Source organism: Squalius cephalus, assembly GCF_949319135.1.
Source record: "Squalius cephalus genome assembly, chromosome: 10".
Classification (NCBI taxonomy): Eukaryota; Metazoa; Chordata; class Actinopteri; order Cypriniformes; family Leuciscidae; genus Squalius; species Squalius cephalus.
The window spans coordinates 36,702,930-36,726,022 of record NC_137131.1 but is presented as its reverse complement, the minus strand read 5'-3'; the positions used below and the strand labels follow the sequence as shown (position 1 = coordinate 36,726,022).

General features: G+C 37.3%; 2 protein-coding genes across 3 annotated transcripts; both read right to left on the bottom strand.

Moving 5' to 3' along the window:
- Nucleotides 1-1,315: 1,315 nt before the first annotated feature.
- Nucleotides 1,316-7,242, bottom strand: ola1 (Obg-like ATPase 1). 2 transcript variants are annotated; one of them, XM_079883625.1, is made up of 11 exons: nucleotides 7,126-7,242; nucleotides 6,397-6,497; nucleotides 5,672-5,815; nucleotides 5,448-5,575; nucleotides 5,058-5,233; nucleotides 4,852-4,932; nucleotides 4,130-4,227; nucleotides 2,053-2,193; nucleotides 1,765-1,861; nucleotides 1,567-1,689; nucleotides 1,316-1,488 (listed from the first exon to the last, which is right to left on the bottom strand). In XM_079883625.1, the coding sequence occupies exons 2-11, from the start codon at nucleotides 6,495-6,497 to the stop codon at nucleotides 1,387-1,389; spliced, it is 1,191 nt and encodes a 396-aa protein (XP_079739751.1). In that variant the 5' UTR covers nucleotides 7,126-7,242; the 3' UTR covers nucleotides 1,316-1,386. The 2 variants fall into 2 exon arrangements, with proteins under 2 accessions (XP_079739751.1, XP_079739750.1); XM_079883624.1 differs by having other exon boundaries at nucleotides 6,585-7,240.
- Nucleotides 7,243-8,296: 1,054 nt separating this feature from the next.
- gpr155b (G protein-coupled receptor 155b) lies at nucleotides 8,297-21,998 on the bottom strand. Its single transcript, XM_079883623.1, has 17 exons — nucleotides 21,854-21,998; nucleotides 20,162-20,635; nucleotides 19,886-20,064; nucleotides 19,579-19,799; nucleotides 16,699-16,867; nucleotides 16,448-16,603; nucleotides 15,006-15,089; nucleotides 14,490-14,610; nucleotides 14,258-14,342; nucleotides 14,014-14,104; nucleotides 13,720-13,915; nucleotides 13,076-13,147; nucleotides 12,869-12,972; nucleotides 12,626-12,721; nucleotides 12,461-12,525; nucleotides 12,237-12,374; nucleotides 8,297-10,519 (listed from the first exon to the last, which is right to left on the bottom strand). The coding sequence occupies exons 2-17, from the start codon at nucleotides 20,577-20,579 to the stop codon at nucleotides 10,471-10,473; spliced, it is 2,244 nt and encodes a 747-aa protein (XP_079739749.1). The 5' UTR covers nucleotides 20,580-20,635; nucleotides 21,854-21,998; the 3' UTR covers nucleotides 8,297-10,470.
- Between the last annotated feature and the right edge of the window lie 1,095 nt (nucleotides 21,999-23,093).

Below are 23,093 nucleotides of genomic sequence, written 5' to 3'. Positions count from 1 at the left end.
AGCGGTTCACAAATAAATGCCAGACAAAGTTGTGTTTGTGACATAAAACACATTTGTAAATTTTTTTTTATTTGCAAATCTCATTTTATGTATTTGTGAGTTTTATAATTTTTTTGTGAAACTCTTTAAATTTGTTTGTGAATCTCAATCTATTTATTTGGAATGATGCAACAATTCTAAACCCATACACCCCGCCCTACCCAACAGAAACGCGCCTCCCCTCATTGCTCTGCCACCAGGATAACGAACACGCTCTGCAATAAGCAACTACAACAGCTGTCTCATTACTATAGCTAATATTACAACAACATCATCATCTTGGTTCTGTGAAATGTTACTCACGTATCAAGCAGAAACAAAGCAACCTCAGCATCTGTTTTCGGGCCTTTAAGAACCCTATTAACACGGGTTCTAGCTCTTGCCCAGTCATAACATTTCTTTTTCCAATTATATTTCTCTGACCTCTTCCTCGTTTGGTAATATCTCAGCCATCACTCTTTCTACTAATGTCCCGCTTGCTCATCTCTCTCCTCCCTCATCATGAGCGGATACGCACCCCATTGCTGATTGGCTACAAGTGTTGTGGCGATCGGTCCGACCCAGGTGGTGCCCACTGCAGAGCCAAATGACGTCCAGCTCCGCCTCTCTTGACGTCTTGGGTTGAGCTTGACCTAGTCCAGCTCCACCTGTGGATCTAATGGGTGGAGGGATAGAGTTATGGGTAGGGTTTTAGTTGGACCTTCTAGCTCCACCCATTACACCCAAATTACAACTAGAGAGGTGGAGTTAGATTTTATGCTCGCTCCACCCATGGCTGTGCAGTGAGCAGCCTCTTGTCCCATCCACTTTGCGTGCGCGCGCACAAACACACACACACACACACACACACACACACACACAGAACAGTACATCTAACAAATATTCATAAAATTTGTTTGGTGGTTGATTTTCAGCAGCACATAAATGCTAAAAATTGCATTATTCAAATAATTTTTTCCTCCCAGATGGTTTCTGTATTACTAATACATTTGCTTAAGTTAATCTCTATAAATGTGTTGTTTCACAGCAGCTTAATACTATAAATCCCATCTGACATCAATGCAGCACATACACAATTAATATAAATGTATGAGACGATTAGGAAAGTACCTTGAACAGAAAACACTTTGGTCTGAGGAAGTGTTTTATTAGAATAAACTGCTGTGTGACATGCAGCTTTTGTAAGCAGACCAGCCTTTACATTTATTTCAGCCATCAGCCAAAATAATAAAATAAAAAATAAACCACTAAGGTGTGATTGTGTTTTAAATGTTCCGAAGCCATAAATGAAGAGACGCAGCAGGTGCCACAGATGGTACGTTCCAACCAACTGGCATAAGGATGACTTCACTTCTTCTTGGGTTGATTAGGTGTGTTGAATTTGAAGAAGATGATGTCACCATCTTCCACAATATAGTTCCGTCCCTGTTGTCTGTATTTCCCTGCAGCCTGCAAGTATTCGACACATTTTCAGTTTTCAACCTTTAAAAATCTATGCTATTTTCAATTCTCTTTTTAAGATCTTACTTTAGCAGCGTTTTCACTGCCTTCCTCCTTAAAGTCTGTAAATTTCATGACTTCAGCCATAATGAAGCCTTTCTCAAAGTCTGTGTGGATCTTTCCAGCTGCTTGTGGGGCCTTGGTGCCTTTCTGTAAGGTGTTTCAGAGGTGCATCACAAATATATCCCATGTAAAAACGTGTCTGTGAACATGTGCTTTGCTCACCCTGATGGTCCATGCACGGACTTCGTCAGGTCCTGCTGTGAAGAAGTACTCCAGCTGCAAGGCCGCATACCCACTCTTGATGATCTTAGTCAGAATACTGAAACAAAAAAACAAAACAAATTCACAACGTGAACAACTTCAAGGGAAGAATTATGATATCACTACTGAGATTAAGCATGACCAAAATTATGATTTGACTTTAGAGCATCAGTTTAGTACTGTTGAAAATGCTTTTTGCATGTGAAAAAATATGAAGTTTCTTAAATTGAGCAAAGAGCAAATCCTGACCTCTGCGTTTTGTTTTCCTCACAATATTTCTGTTTCTCTTCATCAGTCATATCCTGATATTTGCACTCAAATCCCCCACTGAACGGGATGACCAGCGCACCAGGATCATGAGCATCAACCCACTCCTTGATCTTCACCAACCTACAAAAGAAAAGATAGCAAATGTTTTACATAAGGGCTCCCAAACTCAAATCACCTGGGGACGAAAGCCAGTTCTCCATCGGGGACCAGCTAAACTGTTGCAGCACAAATGTTTTAACAACCATGAATTTGGACTACATAGTTATTTGCTAGTTATATTGAGTGACTCACATACCTAGCATACTGCTCTACAAGTGTACTGGAGCAATGACACCTAAACTTGACAATCGCATTCGCATTGTATTACTTGACAATCGCATTCGCAATTCAAGATCAAGATCAAAATTCTTTCATCATTTTCTCACCTTGTCATTCCAATCTGTATGACTTTCTTCTGTGGAGCACAAAAGATATTTTGAAGATGTTGGTGACCAAACAGTTTTTGTTCCCATTGACTTACACTGTATTTTTATGGAAGTCGAAGGGAACCAAAACTGTTTAGTTCACAACATTCTTTTTTTGTGTTCCACAAAAGACTGAAAGTCATACAAGTTTGACATGAGACATGAGAGTAAACAATGACAGAATTATGATGACTATCCTTATAAGAGACCAGACACATCACTATCAGGCTATGATGTAACAGGCAATTATTTAAAGATATACATAATCAATTAACATAAGACATTTGTAAATCATTTTTGCCTCAGTTGGATGAACAAAATAAAATAGCTTGTGTAGCTGTGCTGTGTCAAAACTAGAAACAGGGGGTACAGGTTCCAAATTTTTTTAGAAGGTGAATTTAAAGATAAACTATTGAAGGTGCAGTAAGCAATTTTCTGAGAAACGCTCTTGAAAGTGGATCGGACCATGCAGCACAACACACTTGTAGATAGATAGATATAGATATAGATATAGATATATATATATATAGAGAGAGAGAGAGAGAGAGAGAGAGAGAGAGAGAGAGAGAGAGAGAGAGAGAGAGAGAGAGAGAGGGGCACTCACAGCCTAACACACCCCATCACACACACACAGCCTATCCCATCCCATCACACCTACACACGTATGTAATGTTCAAGTTCAGCGTGTTTATTTTTGTTTTTTATATACATGATTTCTGCATTATAATCCTTTTTATTTTATTTATTAATCTTTGTTTACACTATTATTATTGTTTTATGTTATCTGTATTATTATTTTTGCAATAAATAGCCAAGATAATACATATATAATACTATCTTTTTTATTTAATTTAACTATTATTATAATTTTGTGTACTAAATGTTCTAAATCATTTTCTATGTTGTTGTGATGCTTTGGCAATACAAAATGTACTTTTTTGTCATGCCAATAAAGCTTTCTGAATTGAATTGAATTGAATTGAATTGAGAGAGAGAGAGAGAGAGAGAGAGAGAGAGAGAGAGAGAGAGAGAGAGAGAGAGAGAGAGAGAGAGAGAGAGAGAGAGAGAGAGAGAGAGAGAGAGAGAGAGAGAGAGAGAGAGAGAGAGAGAGAGAGAGAGAGAGAGAGAGAGAGAGAGAGAGAGACTGGAAAAAGAAGGGTAATGATCAGGCAAGAGCTTAGAGACCTGCGTTAATATTAGAGAGACCCAAGTGGGAAGGCTTGAAAATGTACGCCGAGGTCGCTTTGGTAACATTGGTTTTGCCATGTTTCACAGAACCAAGATTCCTCCTTGACGTTCCTTTGTTATCTTCGCAAAACATTATTTTGCATCACTTAAGCTATGATAAAGAGACCATGTATTGTATGTTCATGCATTTCGGGGGCAGGGCAATGAAGGTGTGTTTGTTTGGATTGATTTAAAATATATTAACAGTGTTTTTCAGAATTTGTTTACTGCACCTTTAACACTTGAAGAAGGATTGGCACGCTGGCCAGTAGATTGAGACCTGTTTCACATGGTCCAAATGATGTGTATTACCAGCACTGAAAGGATTCACTAACAGAAGATAAACAGCTAAGATGTCATCTCACCATTTATTCTTTTTCCTGATGTAATCTTTCTCTGAGAGGTTTACCAAGTAGATCATTGGCTTGGATGTCAGGAACAGATACTTATTCAAGACATCAATCTGATAAACAACAACAAAAAACAGTTAGAGTATAAACTAAACTTAATCTGAGCAAGTTCAGGCAGAGTATAGAGTTCTGCAGGTATGATATACTGTATTTTTGTAGGCCAACCCAGAAGGTAACATCACCCTTGTTCCCTCTATAAAAAGCCAATAGGATTTTTCCATTGCAGAAAATAAGTTTAGTGACAAACAAAAGTTTATGATTCTTTAACGTTAAATTAATTTTAGGGCCTTAATACAATCGCCAGAAGTAAAAAGATAGGCAATGAACTACACCACATGACTTTAACGTCATCACCACTAAGCTTCCAACAACTCTTTAAATCTTTATTTAAAATTTACAAGTTTGAAAGCTCAAGTTGAAATAGATTGCACAAGTATAAACATAAGTGGACAGGTGAGTTTTCCTGTTTGTGATATGAGTGAGTTATAACTGATGTATTTTATGTCTTAGAATAAAACATAAATTTATCTTGAGCTTCTGTTAATCACAGACCTTATTTCAGACATTTAACCAAAACTCCATTAGAAGGGCAAAAATGCTAACTCATTTCCAGGTTTTAGGACTCATTCCTGCATCTCTATTTTAGATTAAAAATAATGACAAAAAAAGATTTTAACCTCTTTGTCGTTCCAGTCAGGGTAATAACGGACATGTTTCTTTTCATCAACCACCCAGGACTTGATTTTACACATGATGTCCTGCAAGCAAAGAAAACATTAAAAGAAAATGTCAGTGCATGTCTCTGCAGGCTTTCTGTTAAAGTAGGAAGCATGTTTTATTTCTGCAGTGGTCAGATGCATACTGGGATCTATAGTTCACTCACATATTCAGGTTTGAGTTTTTTGTCTCCACCCCTGACAGAGGTTTTCTCCAGCTTATCTATGATTGGCCCAATCATCTCTTCATCCTTTAACCTCAGCTCCTCATGAATGATCTCAATATCCCTAACTGGGTCAACACACCCCTCAACATGGATAATATCTTCATCCTCAAAAGCTCCTACAAAAAAACAGTTTCATATACATATCATCAGGTTTTTTGTTTGATTGTATTTCATCTCTTATATCAACATGTTCAGGTTTTTATCTGACACATATTGTCGAATTATGTCTCTCACTCACAGTGCCACACATTTATTTGCAACTACATGGTAACTTACAGATAAAGAATTTCATAAAATACAGTTTGAAGTTCGAAATGGCAATCTACTCACGTGTCATGTGAAAGATGGAATCACAGGCACTGATGTGGGAGAGGAAGGCGTTACCCAAACCCTGGCCTGCGTGGGCCCCTTTTACTAAGCCAGCAATATCCACCACATTCAGAAATGCTGGAACCTTACTGGAGGGAAAGGTAAAAGAGAAATGAAGATCATGTCACTGATGTCTAGGAACAGAATGTGCTGATAATTGTATTATGCAGACGTGCAGTGAGCACCTGACTGGTTTGTGGTACTGGCAGAGGAAGTCATAGCGCTCATCTGGAATGGGCACACGGCTCTCGTTTGGGTCGATGGTGCAAAAGGGAAAATTCTCAGCCGCTGCCTGACTCTTTGTCAGAACATTGAAGAACGTTGACTTTCTGAAACACAAACAAATTAACTGAGATAAAAGACGAGGACATGGATCACTGACATTTATGCATAACAATTGAACAAGTATTTGCTATATATACACAGAGACCAAAGCTGCGTCCAAAAAACCCACTGTCTAGTATGTACTACATTTGGTTTAAAACTTACTTCTCCACTGTTTAAAAAGTATGTTCTATTATGAAATTGGGTAGTATGAATGAAATCTGGATGTAGAACATCTGCCATGTTGTCACTGTCACATGACTGCATTGCGTCACTGCCATTCACAACTCCTCTCCCATGGCTTCATGGGACTGAATCTCACCGGAAGTAGTAGGTCATCCAGGTACTTTTTGTAGACAAAAAGAGGACATACTACTCTTTTGGCGTACTGTTTTTCACATCCTATATAGTATGAAAGTAGGCATATTCAGACACAGCGCCAATTTGTTTCCATTCAAAAACCACTGCCCATCCTGTGGCAGGATTATGTCATTTTCATAATGGACCAAGATCATGAGTCACCATCCTAATAATAAAATAGCACACATGCATAAAGCCAAAATGCCAGCTTGGAAGAGACACTTACCCTACATTTGGTAACCCAACAATTCCAATTTTCAAGGAAGTCCCAAAACGTCCAATCAGGGGTTGTTGTTTTGGTCCATCACCACCCTTCTTTGGAGGCATCTGTGGAGAAGAACAATCATACCCACTTTCACATTAATGCATTACATAATTAACTGAGAAACACAACCTGTCACGCAGCTACCACACCTTTTTAGGAGCCATGGTAAAATGTTATCAGTACCCTCTTGCAATATTACGAATGGAGTATATTTTGCATAATTAAGATGCAGTAGAAGCCACGCAACGTGTAACTTCTTCGCCTGGCTAACTGCAGAAACTAGTTGCCTTTTCACGACAGTCAAACTAATGGCAGCAGGTTCCCAAAATAGCCCCAGCATTGAGTGTAAACTGACCGGCCCGATTCACTGTAAGAGAGGCTAAATATATGCCACTCCCTGGACCAGAGAATACATATCATATCACTGCTTATAAATCCCTGCATCCCAGCTAAGTGACAGCCGGGTTAGTAGAGGTAGGGGTTCCTCACTGCTCGCTAGGAAGCAAACAGAGATACACGTGTGCATGCGCAGCATCAATACCCCTATCCCCAATTCATTACTATGTGTAGCAAGTTAGCATGCCGGTCATACGAAGGGGACAACATGCAACGAAAACAGACCATTTAAACAAAAAATACCACGTTTTAGCGATCTGTATATAAATATGATAAAGCCTACGCTTATATCACCTTGATATCACACTATTTCTGTAAGCAGATGGAGAATTTCGCTGTGCTCAAATGAACACACGCTACTCCACACTTCGGCTGACGAAACGCAAAGAATGTGCATACCGGAAGAGTCGTGAATCCTCACATTGTGATTGGTCGAAACCAGTTACGATATAATGACGTTGGTGCATGACGTATGTAACATTTTGTTTCATTTTAAAAACAAGATTAGGGAAATTTAATTTACGATGTTGCACAAATTTGACCCTGCTAAGCACTTTCTACGTAAGTTTAACCAATATAACTTTTTTTGTTTGTTTGTTTATTGCAACCAGAAACTGTACCTCATGTTTTCTGGCATTGTCAATATTCAAAAGAGGTTATGGAGTTAGAAACTTATTTATAGTTACTATTACAGGGAGTACAAACAAAGCTGTTAAAACTGCTTTAAAAAATAGATTTAAGATTTACTATTATTTATTATTATTATTTTGTATTTATTTTATATGCTATTTTTTTGCTTCTTTTTTTTCAACCATGTTGGGTTTCCATGTTTTATGGGGAAATTCCATATATACATGTTTTTATACAATACAAACTGTATATTGTATTCCCTAACCCTAAACCAACCCATCACAGAAAACCTTCGGCATTTTTACATTTAAAAACAAACAAACATAATTTAGTATGATTTATGATCTGTTTTCCTCATGGGGACCAAAAAAATGTCCCCCCAAGGTAAAAAAATGACTGGTATTACTATCTCTCTGGAGACATTTGGTCCTCATATCGTAGGGTTTACCAGGACCACCCACCCATCCACCCACGCACACACAAACACCCACGCACACACCCACTATCACCCTCCCACACACACACACAGGGTTTTCATGTTTTACGTGGACTTTGCATAGTCATAATGATTTTTATACTGCACAAACTATATATTCTATCCCTTAACCCTAAACCTACCCATCATGGAAAACTTTCTGCATTTTTACATTTTCAAAAGCATCACTTAGTGTGATTTAAAAGCTGTTTTCCTCATGGGGACCAAAACATTTCCCCACAAGAACAAGGATTTTGGATATTGCCATCTTTGTGTGGACTTTTTGTCTTGACTATCAAAGTAGTTTTTCTTTTAGGCTGAAGCTTTGCCCTTTAAACGTATGAATCTTGCCATGCAGTTGCCATTTTATAGGTACAGTTTATGATATTGTTTTTGACTTTAATGTATGAACAATATTACAGAAATTAAACAATTTATGACTTCAACATTAAAATAATGTCCTCCTGCTTTCTAATGTCATTTCACATATCTAGACATAAAATTATGACATACTTTGTCACAGAAACATAAATGCCATCACTTGTATAGATTCACACCAGCTAAACTTTACAAATTTACATACATAAAATATACAATTAGGGAGATTGCACGCTTCAGTAAACATGTTGATTGAAAATGAAGTGACCCCATTGTAAATTCCAGAGATTGTCCTGAATTTCTCCTTAGCTAGCTCTCAAAACGTAACTGTGTTTGTAAACATGGCTTGTATTGCTTTGCTACAAGGCCATATAGTCTTGTCATTAAGACAAGGATCTATTAACACAAAGCACACAATTCAAATCCCAGTCAGCAGTGTTTTCGCAGCACTTGTGTTGACAGCATATTTCAGTGTTTCAGTTACCATTTCATTATAATTAATGTAACTATAATAATTAGTGCAGATTCAGAGGTTTACAAGTGTGTCATTTGCTCTGTTTCAAAACCTTCTGGCAGCATCCTTGACATCGTGAAACCCATAAATGACTAATTAGAGATGCAGCAACTCTGTGCATCATACAAAAAGGTTTCTGCATATGAAACTCAACTTGCAATAGATTTGAACTGTGTTTAACTTCTGCAGGATCTAATAAAAATAATACCCATAAATACATAGCCCTCACAAATGCAGGAATAAAAATATAGCTGCGAGCAGCAATTATCGGGGTAAGCCAATGCGTAAAAAGGTATTATGTTTTATTTAGCAAGCACGTAATCACTTAGATCATAGATGGAAAAGACAATTTATAGCCAATACAGGCAGTTTACTAAGGAAATACATGTTTTTTCACCTTCATAACAGTTAAAGTGACACAAATGGCCACAAAAGTTTCCATGCTTCTTTAGAATCATGTGACGCATGTGCACAGACAATTCCGTGCAGTTCTATGCAAATCAGGCAGGAAGATGGCCATTTTCAGCCATTTCATGGGATTTGCCATAGAAATGTAGCATTTTACACCTTTTTAACAGTTATAATGACACCTATGGTCCAATTTCCATAGAAGTTTGCTTGCTTGTTTATAATCATATGTAACATGTTCTCACCTATTTTCGTGAAGTTTAAATTTTTCGTTTAGGAATGATAAGCTTTTGGGTCGACTTGGCCACGCCCATTTTCTAAATGATCCAGCTATAGCTATCCAAGAGCCAAAGTTAATTTATCTTTGTTAATTACTGACCTATAGAGAGTCTCGAGAATTGTGCCGAAGTGATTTTATCGAGGTTAAGCCAAAAACCTAGGAATAGTTCAAGGTTAACTATATCTATATATATATGTAATATCAAGGTTGTTTTTTTAAATAATCTCCACTATTTAACAAATTATTTGATTGACAGTGGCGGTCCTAGAGGCAGAGTTGCTCAGAATGAGGAGTTCTACCACGTGGTATGAATGACGTGGGTGTGTGCCAAAAATCGCGTGGTATACAATCCTTTACGCATGTGAAAAATTGAACACCTAAAAATGAATTTTTAATTTGTCTCACCACCTTATAATTATTTTTCACTCAGCTTGTAATAGTGCATTCTGGGATTGCCTTTTCACAAAAAACACATACAATGCTGCCTTAAATTGGGCTAAAATGAGGTGTCTCAGGAGGCAGTATAACCATGTTGCTCACTTGATGCCTTAAAATGCTGCCTACACAGGCAGCTCATTAGGCTTTGGAACAGAGCAAGTGTGTGTGAAGTTCAAAGGCTGTTGATTGTGCATATATGAGAAAAAGAGTTCTGTGCTTTTTGCATGCCATGCATAGTAATTCAAGATGTACAACACATACTGACACATAAATCAGTCTATTTAGCTCTTGCTTCGGCTTGTGTGACACCACAAAGTGAAGATTCACTGAGCACATCACCCCTATGAAGCAATATCACAGGGAGCTGGAAGCAATACAGATATGTCACATGAAGTAAGTCAACGTTTATCTGAAGCCGTGTCCTGAAAGCAAGGACACACCTTTCTGTCTTTGGCCACACCCACATACAAGAGCCAATGATCCCACTGCCCATACACCAGTGAGTACACCTGTCAATCAAAGGAAGGATTCACCCACAGGTCCAGTGAGAGATTCAGAAGATCCACTAAGAAAAAAAGTGAAAAAATAAACTGTTAAGAGAGGAAAAAAGAACAGGAATAGGTCAAAAGGAAGGTTTAAAGGTGAAGTGTGTTATTTTTCTGAATTTGGAGAGGACCTATTATGCCCTAAGTCTTGATTTTGTTTTTGGGGTGTAGTAGAATAGAATAGGTTTTCACGCTTGAATATTCAAAAACACATTATTTTTCACATTTTACATTGTTGCAGCACCTCTCTTCCCAGTCTGTCAGTAACACTCTGGCTGTGTCCAAAATTGCATACTCTCTTGAGTAGGTACATTTTTGAATATGCACACTTCAGAATCTCGACGGAAGTAGCACTGGGTACTTTTTGCCTACTCTTTTATGAGTACTGTGAATTCAGTCATACTTCTTTCGTCACAGACGTTTTTTCGCCAACTATATAGTAGGGAAGTATGCGATTTTGGATGCAGCCTCCGTTTAGTTCCTGTTTCTATGAAGCCCAATGTACAATGTACTCTGATTGGCTGGCTGGACCAGTGTGTTCTGATTGGTCAACCACTTTGGAAATGTCAAGCCCTTCACTATAATTGCAATTTTTAACACACTACTAACACAACTCAACAAGGCCTAGCCCCTTTTTTTGTGTATGCCTTTAGCGGGAATTATTTAAATCAGGAATATTGTGATGCATTCCCGGAAGAAAACTTAAGACTACAATTGAGGTGTTTTAAAGAGTTCAGAAACAGTGTGCCCTGATTTAGAGAATAAAGGCCCGTTCACACCAAGAACAATAACTTTAAAGATAACTATATTAGCGTCCACACCAGCGAATGATAACGTTCTGTTTATTTTAAGCGTGCACTGCAGTTTTGTCGTCTGCTGCTCTAAATGCTCGAGCTGGATTCTGATTGGCTGTCCATGTTTTTATCGTTCATCAACTCTAAAATATACTTCAGATATTCAGTGATTCCAACGATATCGTTTCTCTGTGCCTTTATCGTCATAGTTGTGGTGTGGACTCTGCTATTCTTTTACATTTAGCACGATTTTTAGAACTACATCTTTATCGTTATCATTATTGTTATATTTATATATTGTGTCAACATCTTTGTTGATCATAGAACAACATTCCAAACAACCAATCAGATTTGAGGGACAAGTTTACAGTTTATGTCAAGTTTAGGCTTACAACAAGGGTTGGGTGCTTCTATATCAGTGTTATTAATCTATCATTCCCCTCCGATTTTGGGGATAAGTTATGGGTAGGGTTAGGTTTAGGGGTAGGGATATGGTTAGGACTAAATTTTCAGACAGGAATGTTGTTCCAAGAAACACAAAATATGTCTGTTGCACTATTTCATTTGTTGAAGCATCCTGAACAGTCATTCAAAGAAACGTTTACTTAAATGGTGTGAGCTTGTTATTGCTTTGGTAAATATAAAAATGTTATCAGTTATAACATTTAATAATAAATGTGTGCTGGATTGCCCAGTTTTCCCTATCATTTTCAGTCCCCATTTTATGAATAAAAATGGCCAAAAAATAAAAATAAACTACTAATCATATGTTTAATAATGTATTTGTGATTAACATCTAGAAAATGTATGTGAAAATGAAAAGAAAGTGCAAAGGTATGAACATCTATAGATAAAAATACCACGTTGCACTGATACTCCCTAAAATTATAAATAATTTCATTTCAAACCATATATAAAATATGTGAACACACACATAACTCACCCTCTTTGGCGAACAACATCCTGAACGCACTGATCTTTGTGGTATCTCACAAACTGTGTACAGGTCAGTCGTATTTCCTCAGGAACAGCAGCAGACTCGAGGCTTTCATCCTGACCGAAACCACACAGAGTAGCCAGCCTACAAACACACAAAGAAGCTGATGAAACCACATCCAAAATAAATAATAAATTAATAAATTAATGACACAAACATGGCTGATTCACCTCTTTTTGAATGGAAGAATAATCAGGTGCTCGTCCAACCCAAAAATTCCAAAGGAAACAAAACCCTGATGGAGAAAAGGCATATTTTACATTTTTATAGCAACTCTTCACATGTATCTTCTAGATGTTCTAAGTTTGCAGTGAGAGTTGTGTTACTGTGCTCACCTGTCCATAATTGGCTACAGCACAAAAGAACTGCAGCTCGAGGTAAAGCCGCCCTGGATCTGCGTTGAACAACCACCACAGGCAGCTGGACAGGTTCTGGAAGAAAAAAACAGTCCCAAATGTAAAAGAGATAATTTGACGTTGGAGGATGTTGAGTGCTCGGAGTATAATTTACAATGTGATGATGTAAGTGTTTATGAGGGAGTGTATGTCTTTCTCATAAGGTATGTGTAGTGAACATACAGCCAACATGCCGACAATGAGAAGCAGGCAGAGGAGCAGATGTCGAGCTATCTGTCTCTCCTCCTGCACGTGCCTGGAGCTTGATGCCTCGCTCAGGAAAATCCCTAGAATAAAAACACGCTCTCTTATACTCCCTAATGAAACTTGCCGATCAAACAGTATTTAATGACTTGATAAGCATAAGTATGAAGTAAAAAATATTTCAACCTGCTGAAGGCACTGGCGAGTCGGTAAGATGTCCGACTATCATATCTGGCATGGGTTCACTGCAGCAAACATCTGTCAACAAATGAGAAGTTACAATACACGTACATTCTACAAATATACAGAGTTTGAAAAGCACTTTTTTGAAAACAACTACAGTCACTATACCAAATAAGGGATGTTGTTAAAGGGATAGTTGACTCAAAAATTGTAATTGTCATAATTACAAGGCCATCTTACACTTCAAAACATTCATAAAGAGATTGTAACAGAAATCCAAATGAATCTGAGTGCTCCATCTATGCATGCTCGCTGATCAATGTTCATATGTGAATAAAAACCTAAATCATCATATAAAGCAATCGTGTCTCTTCAGAAGACTTGGATTAAACCGCTATATTCATATGGATTTATTTTATGTTCTCTTAACTATGTTTTGGGTGAGAGACAGAAATCTCTCAGAATTAATTCAAAATATCATAATTTGTGTTCCTCCGAAGATGAACGAAACTCTTGTGGGTTTGGAACAACATGAGAGTGAGTGATGACAGAATTAAAAAAAATTGTGAACTATCCCTTTAAGTTAGCTGCTTTGCTTATTGTAGAATATATGTACATATATAATCTATATATAACATACAATCTACCTGTGTTGGTATGATCTAGCTCAGATGAGTTCTGGTTCTCTGGCTGGGGGTGTCTAACATCTTCTGTTGTGCCTGTCATGGAGTTTTGATCTAGAGCCTGATAGTTCTGCTCCTCCTGGGCCCCTCGGCTCAAACTCAACAAAGACAGACCAGCCAGAACGATGCTGTAGCCCAGAACTACCAGAGTACACACAATCTGAAGAGAAAGGGACAGTTAGTGTGTGTGTGTGTGTGTGTGTGTTGGGGGTGGGGGGGGGCAGAGACAAATTGTTGCAGTCAAAAATCCCAACCTACCTGCCCCTGGCCGTAAAAGAAGGCGGAGTCTACGTTGTCATTCATTCTTTGTCCTATAATGAGCAGCCCGCCCACAATCAGAAAAGGAATTCTAAGGTAACAAAATTAAAACACAAAAGGTGTTTTCTCCAGTAAATATGGAATTCTGCTGTATAATTTGCTATCAGTTTTAAAAATTAATTTAATTTCTCATTGAAAGAATTTATTTATTTGGAATAATAAACACACACGTATATATACTCACCCCCATCCAAAGATGATGAAAACTATGGGTTTCACTTTCAAGTTTTCATTTCTGCCCAATAAAGTAAGTGAGAACGCCAAAAGACCTATAACACAATATCTACACAACTGCTAAACACCGCTACAACTGCACAACACGAAGGAGATGTCTCACAACCTAAAATCAAACTATGAAAATAATCCTTATCCATCAAGTATTGTTTACTGTGAGTAAGTGTTTGATGATTTGTTACCTGTCCACATGTAGGTACTGTAAAGAGACCCATAAAGTAGTGTAAAGGTGAGAATTTGGCCAAACACGTTCCCCTGCTTCAGCACAAACTTCCACATGATCATCGACAGACACGCTAGGAGCTGCATAAGAGACAAAATAAACATAGCATGCTTGAAGTAAATCGAGAAAATCGATTTTTACATTTTCTGAAGAAATATACGTTAAAACAACTTGCTGGTTGCCAGGGCATTGCTTTGCGGCAACTACGGTGTTCTGAGCGAGTTTTATTGTGTTAGGGTATTTAGGGTAGGTAAAGCTATTTACTTTTAGTAATAGCACTCTTCTCAATAAACCACATGATTTGAGACATCATTCATGTCTGTAGAATTGCGTGGAACAAGTTTCTGAATTCTTAGGGGTAAGAGTTTTTAAAAAAGTGCCACTAATTAAAGAGAGGGGGAAAGAAACAGCGAGGGAAAAAAGCAAGTGAGTGAAACAATTATGGATATGTGTGCCTGAGTGCAAGATTATGTACCTGTGCTAAAAACAGATTTGTGGCAAACATATGTGGCAGCCTCCTAAACTTCTTACTAAGAAGCATGACAGCAAGGGTCCAAACCTGCAACACACACACACACAATTTTTTTGGTAATCCAGATTCTGTAACTCATTGTTTCTGGGATAAGATATTTCTATAAACCTCTGTTTGATGTAGAAACTATGATTCCTAATCCTCTTAAAATTCTTTTGTATGTTCTCTATGGTTACACATGCATATAAAGCCAAGTTTTTCAGAACAGTACAGAATAAAATCAAATCAGAAATTAACCAGATGAAAAGAATAGGAGAAGGAGAAGAGAATAAAACCCAGAATAAAACTGAATAAAAATGTAATAGAATCAAAAGTAAAGTAAACCAGAAGAGACGGAAGAAGAGAATAGAACCTGAATAGAACAGAGAATAACACAACAGTGAATAGAACAGAATTGAATAGAATCAGAAGTGAACCAGAAGAGACAGAAAAGAATCTGAGTAGAACAGAATAGACAGAAGTCAACAGAAGAGAAGAGAATAGAATCAGAAATTAACCATAAAACATAAAAGAATAGAGAACATGATCAGGATTGAACAGAACAGAGCAAAATTAAATAGACAGAATGGACAATATAATAATAGAATAGAATCAAACGTGAACCAGATGAGTCAGGAGGACAGAAGAGAACCTTAAAATAGAATAGAATAGACGAAAGAAGTGAACACACACCAGAGTGAACAGACCTAAAAACAACTGAACAGAACAGAACAAAATTGAATTGACAGAATAGACAATATAATAACAGAATAAAATAGATTCAAATAGAATCAAAATTGAACCACACAAGACAGGGGAACAGGAGAGAACTTGAATAGAATAGAATAGAATAGAATAGAATAGAATAGAATAGAATAGAATAGAATAGAATAGAATAGAATAGAATAGAATAGACAGAAGAAGTGAACAGCAGACCTGAATAGAATTGAACAGAATAGAACAAAATTGAATAGACAATAAAATAACAAAACAGAATAGATTAAAATAGAATCAAAAGTGAACCACACAAGACAGGGGAACAGGATAGAATAGAATAGAATAGAATAGAATAGAATAGAATAGAATAGAATAGAATAGAATAGAATAGAATAGAATAGACAAAAGAAGTGAACACACTCCAGACCTGAATAGAATTAAACAGAAAAGAGCAGAACCAAATTGAATAGACAGAATAGACAATATAATAACAGAATACATTAAAATAGAATCAAAAATGAACCACACAAGACAGTGGAGTGGACAGGAGAAAACCTTTTATAAAAAAGAAGTGAATAGACGAGAAGAGATCTAACTGAACAAGTCTTTAATTTTCTCACTTCTAATCCACTGTAAGCAAATGGCATGTGCTGTTATACACATAAACCCACACACACACACACACTCACCAGGGCTATTAGGCTGATAATGCTGATGTTAAAGCTCACGTCCTGTAGCTCCGCCACCAGGGACGAGGCCTCCAACCACGGGATGGTCAGTAACCAAGCCGACACATACATGATGGGCGCTGACAGGAAGGTGCTAATGACCATACCAGAGGTCACCTACCACACACAAAACACTTGTACTGATCTGTGTTAACTAATGTTCAATAGCAGTGACTGAGTCTGGGTGACATTTACAGAAATGCATAGCTTACCACCTCCAGCTCCATGTTGTACTTAGCAGCATAGATGGCCACACTGGGAGCGGTGGGGAAGACTCCGTAAAGGAAAGCATAATCAGACATGCTAGAGTGATTCACATTGCTGGAATTACCAGCATTCAACAGCTCCATCATGTCCTTACACATCAATGGCATAACTAGCCTGGAAAACACAAATATACAGTCAGGGATCTGCCTAAATTGCATTAATCAGCATTCAAAAATGGATAAGATTTATATATTTTTTAACTACATTTAAAATTTACATTAAAGGGATAGTTCACCCAAATATTTCAATTCTGTCATAACTTACTCACCCTCATGTCATGCGTCATAGTGGTAGTTGTGTAGGCTGTCAATGGAGGGACAGAAGTCTCTCAGATTTCATTCAAATTATCTTCATTTGTGTTCCGATGATGAATGAAAGTCTTACAGGTTTGAAATATGACAGAATTTTCATTTTTGGGTGAACTATCCCTTTAATTTACATAACAGTTGTTTTAACAAACAACCTAAACTTAATAGAATTAGCTTTTATTTTTATATTTACAGTATTTATTTCCATTTAATTTTTAGTAATTTAATTTAGTAGTTCAGATTTAGTGACCTGTCCTGACCTGTTCCTTTAGTTTTAGTCATTTTAATACTTCATCTTCAACTGATTTTATTTTAGTTACTTGCCAAGACAACATTTCTAATTTTCTTCTACGTTTTTTTTTTAGTTTTTATTAGTTTTAAATTTTTTCATCTGATATTTATAATATATATTTATTTTATTTCAGCTTCATTTCAAATAATGAAAATTATTTTTATTATTTTTCTTAGTTAACTTAGTTACCTTGGTCTGATGGTAACGTTTGCTATAACTGGCATAATCACAGTAGCAAGTGTGGAGTTCAAAACTACAGCCTTTTGGTTAAGCAGCTCAGATCTTTAACCATTGTTAATGATATGATTTCAGATTATAACCTAGATTTGTTGTGTTTGACAGAAACCTGGCTAAAACCAAACGATTGCATTACTTTAAATGAGTCCACCCCACAAGATTACTGTTATAAACATGAGCCTCTTCTGAAACGCAAAGAAGGAGGTGTTGCTGTAATTTATAGTAATATTTTCAAAACCACTAAGAAATCTAGTTTTAAATATAATTCTTTTGAAGTGTTGGTGCTTAATATAGCAATATATAGTGTAAACGATAAATCACGTTTGAGATTTGTGCTGGCTACTGTATACAGGCCACCAGGGCACCATACAGACTTTATCAAAGAATTTGCTGACTTTCTATCAGAATTAGTATTGGCTGCAGATAAAGTACTAATTGTTGGTGATTTTAATATACATGTAGATAACGAAAAAGATGCATTGGGATTGGCATTTAAAGACATTGTAAACTCAACTGGAGTTAGACAACACGTGTCAGTTTCCTACTTCTAAATTCTGAAAAAACAGAGATTCTAATTATTGGACAAAAAACTTCCTCACGTAATAACCTAGAATACTGTCTAACACTTGATGACTGCTCTGTCAAGTCTTCGTCGTCGGTTAGAAACCTGGGTGTGCTCTTTGATACCAATCTTTCATTTGAAAGTCACGTGTCTAGTATCTGTAAAACCGCATTTTTCCATCTTAAAAATATATCTAAATTACGTCATATGCTCTCATTGACAAATGCGGAACAATTAGTTCATGCGTTCATGACCTCAAGGCTAGATTATTGTAATGCTCTACTGGGTGGTTGCCCTGAACAAACTACAGCTGGTTCAAAACGCAGCAGCTCGAGTTCTTACCAGAACCAGGAAGTATGACCATATTAGCCCGGTTCTGTCAAAACTGCATTGGCTCCCTATTAAACATCGTATAAATTTTAAAATATTGCTGATTACTAACAAAGCGCTAAATGGTTTAGCTCTGCAGTACTTGAGCGAGCTCTTAACGCATTATAGTCCTTCACGTCTATTGCGATCTCAAAATTCCGGCCAGTTAATAATACCTAGAATATCAAAATCGACTGCTGGCGGAAGATCCTTTTCCTGTTTAGCACCAAAACTTTGGAACAGTCTTCCTAGCATTGTCCGGGAAGCAGACACACTCTGTCATTTCAAAGCCAGATTAAAGACACATCTCTTTGACCTAGCATACACATAACACATTATAGACTTCTTCAATGTTAGGCTGCATAGATCAGGTCAGCCGGAACCGGGAACACTTCCCATAAGTCCTGATGTACTCGTTACATCATAAGAAGAATGGCATCTACGCTAATTTTAGTGTCTTTGTTTATCCCGAGGTTTTCCCGCAGCCAGCCGGATCCAGGCCGTATCCAGATCTGACAAGGGACCTTCGCCTGGACCCGATGACAACGCAGTGCTAAAGTGCCAACTAGTCTCTCCCTGTGGAGGATCCCTTTTCCACTCAACAGATAAAGCGTTGTCGGGATAATTTCGGTTTCGCGTATCTACCCCGAAGTGATAAAATTCTGTATCAAAATGTTAAGGCCAGACAAGTAGTTTAAGGCTTGGATTGTAGGGAATTACAAACCTGGGCACATATATTCAAATGCGCATAACTATAGAATTAATTCTTGATGCGCACGTGAGCGCCATCAGCGTTTCTCACAGGTTCGCGTTTAAAGTCTGTGTAGAGAGAACGATGTCGTCTCAGCGGCCTCTAATTTAATAACTAATGATCCTTGCGACGGAAGTGAATCAATCAAAACTAACTTTAGCTGGAAAATATCTTTATTTAAAACAATCTCTGTTGCCTTAAATGATCCGTTTGTTACTGTAAATTGTTAAAAGCGCTATATAAATGAAGATGACTTGACTTGACCACTATGCCATAACACCCCGCATACAACTCTCTTTCACTCACAGTTTGGCAGTGATAAGCAGGATGAGGGAAACCCCAGTGGTACGTGTGAGTTTACCCATCTGTCCCACCATGCTCAGGCCCAGATAAAAGAGTGCCGCCCCTCCGAAAGAGTCTGCCAGTCCATCAACAAACTCTCCTAATAAAACAGGGACACGTCCACCAAACAGGAAATGAGAGAGAATTCCGACAATAACCATGAAGACTATTGGGTTCTTCAAAACCTAAAAAGAGAGAAGAGGTGAGACCAACATGAAAAAAGGCTGACATCAACAGAAACTTCAGGATTAAGATTGATACACGCACACACCTGCAGTATGACTGTAAAGATCACATGCAGTTTGCTGTAGCTGCGGTCATTGGAGTGTTTCCATCTCTGGATCTCACACAAAGCAAAGCCCACAGGGTTCAGCAGCATCAGAGACACAGGAGCCACCAGATATATATACTGCACATACTCTGGGTGCGAACTCCTGTACAGCGCATCCACTGTGTGGGGAATATGATCTTATGATTAATATGTTTTTGTGCAGAACTGTCTGCATGTGTATTTTAGATGTATTTGTGTGTGAGAGAGGATCCTCACCTATAGGATATCCCAGTGCAAAGTCGTTGCTCTGAGTGGCAAAGATAGCAAACATCCCTGCTTTACTGAATTTGCTCTCAGGATTCGCCACCAACAGCGTCAGCACACAAACTAGCAGGAACACGCACACTTTCGCGATCAAAATGCTCCATAGAAACGACCAGACGACGTGCTCAAACTGCAGCTGCACCATGTTCTTGAAAAGCAGGGCAGGAAGTGCGAAACATGACACAAAACTGCCCAGTCCTTTGACCTGTGCCACGCTAATGATGTCACTGCGACCCGCCACATATCCGCACAGAATGATGCCAAAGCACTCCAGCAGAGCCGGGAAAAGTTTGTTGATAGACATGGCCGGTGCTCCGATGGGGCTGTGGGTGATGTTGAGGCCATGAATGGTGATATATTGGCCCTCCATGATGATGAGGTTGACAGTGGCCACTGAGAGATGATCTTATGGTGCAGATCAGAAAGCTAGGAATAAAAAAATACATAAAGAATAAAGACATGTGAAAAAACTTTAGAGAGGGCTCAACAAAAGAATGTGCTGCTGCTAATACAGAACTGGTTTAATCCGAACATGCGAGTAATTAACAGCACAAATTAACAAAGCTAAAGCTAGTACCATTAATGCATGGCAATGTTATTCTTCCAACATATTGGATTATATAAATATTTTTCATTTTATTTTTTTCTCAGATTGTTAAATTATTGATAATATGTCTGTTGCTCCCCATTTTCCCTGTCTGTTTGTTTGCATGGATGTTATTTTTTTATATCTAAAGACAATAAAAAGTTTATCACAAAAAAAAAAGAAGAATGTGCAGCTGCCCTACATATGTCACTGTTTTCCAGCAGAAGTGTGTTTATGAATTTATAGCTGCCATGGAGTTGTGTAATTATACACAGCCCGATTGGATTTAAATAAGCTCATCTATGATTGGATCATTATTGCAGTGATTATTTTTGCAGGTCAGGATTATTTTGCAAGTAATATGTTTGGCAACAGTTCTTCTAACCCTGATTGATGGAGTGTGTAGCTTTTCATTTTTTAAACAACCACGAAGACACACACATCATGGCCATATTCCAGGATGACAATGTCAAGGTTCATCAGGCTCAAATTGTGAAAAATGTTTAGGAGGGAGCATGAAGAATCATTTTACATTTATACAAATGCCAAACATATAACATGCTAGAAACATAATAATCACATCATAGACTCTTAAGTATTTGCCTATTTAAATCTTTCTTTCTTTTTTTTTGGCCGGGCAGTGCATTATATTAAATTATATAAATGAATTGCTGAAACTGCAGTAACTAAAAAAAGGAAATAACCAAATTTAAGTAAAGTTAACATAATACATACAATTCTATATGAATGATAAAATTCTATAATTATATAGTAAATCAGAAATATTTTATTATGTGATGAATACATTAACAACTAATTATTACTATTATTTTTAAATGAGCTACAAAAAAATCTGGACACTGACCAACTATAATATATTCATATATAAAATAGTATAATATTGAAAATTTTAAAAGATATAATTTTTTTTTCTTATGATAACAAGGCCAATGAATAACGTTACACAGCCAAAGCTACAGTTGACATCTATACTACTGTAAACGTTTCAGTCTTACCTTGCGAGGAAAACAGAAATGTAAAGGTTGTCGATGACCTACCATGTATTCACGTGTCGAGATGATCAATGCATGGATTGCATATCATGTTGAAGAAAAACAAAACGCCTGAAACATCCATGTTTTCACTCTGCTCACAGAATCTCTAGAGCTTCGGCACTCCGTTACTTTCAATGTCAAATCACTCAATGACTGACGCTTGAGTCAGCCTATTACGTCGTCAAACCCCGCCTTAAACTCGTCTGGTCATGTCGCTGATTGGCGGAAATGAAGACAACATACTGATGGTCGGAATACTCCCGTGTGATTGGCCACCGTCAATGCGCGCTAGTGGATGGGCGTCATATTGCCTCTAATATTAGTAAAGACGGAAAATGTCGGGAGACAATCACATCATGGTCTATTTTTCACTTTAAAACACTGTAGGTTTCCTTTCATTTATTTATTAATTTATGATAAATCAACAAAAATAAAATACATGTGCACTGAAAATACAAAAAACAAAAAGTTGCCCACTGATATAAGAACTGAAAAGCACAGAAATGCACAATTATTTAAATGAAAAGCAAAATACAGCGTCTAGCGCATGTTTATTTAGAAAACAACATATTTTTGGCACACCAGAAAAGCAAAAGACAATAGCAACATATGTTGCATGAAACTTAAATGTGCAACTACAGGCACAAAGAGAACATATAAAGTACCACATTATGCATCTGGTCACAACACAATGTCATAAACGGGGTGCAAACAGAACATAAAAAAAGAGAGGCCGTAGTAGGCTATTACTAATAAGGTTGGTGGCAAATTGTTGTTTCTTTTTGGCTGTGCAATCATCTGTCTCCTCTCCGTCTAATTCAAGATGCTTCAGAGGTTATGCTGTTTTGCATACATCACTTAAATGTAATTTTCCTTTTAATGTTTCATTAGAAGGCTTTTGCAACTCTTCTTTATGTAAACAAACATAAGGCAGCATAAACCAAGCCATTACATTGACATTGTAATTCAAAGATTGATACACTTATTGATGATACTTTTAGTAAAGCGCTTTAGTCAAACCAAACAGTACACTTTGTGTCTACATGTCTGAGAAACATACATAAGGCAACATAATACTGAGCTAATATCAACCAAACAAGCAAGTGCATACATATATCATAAAATATAACACTTCTTAAACACAGTTTTGGCCTTTTTTTCTTACTTCAACACAGATAGAATCCCATGATACATAGAAACACACTTTTATGGGATTTTAAGGCAAATAATTTTTCATTTAAAG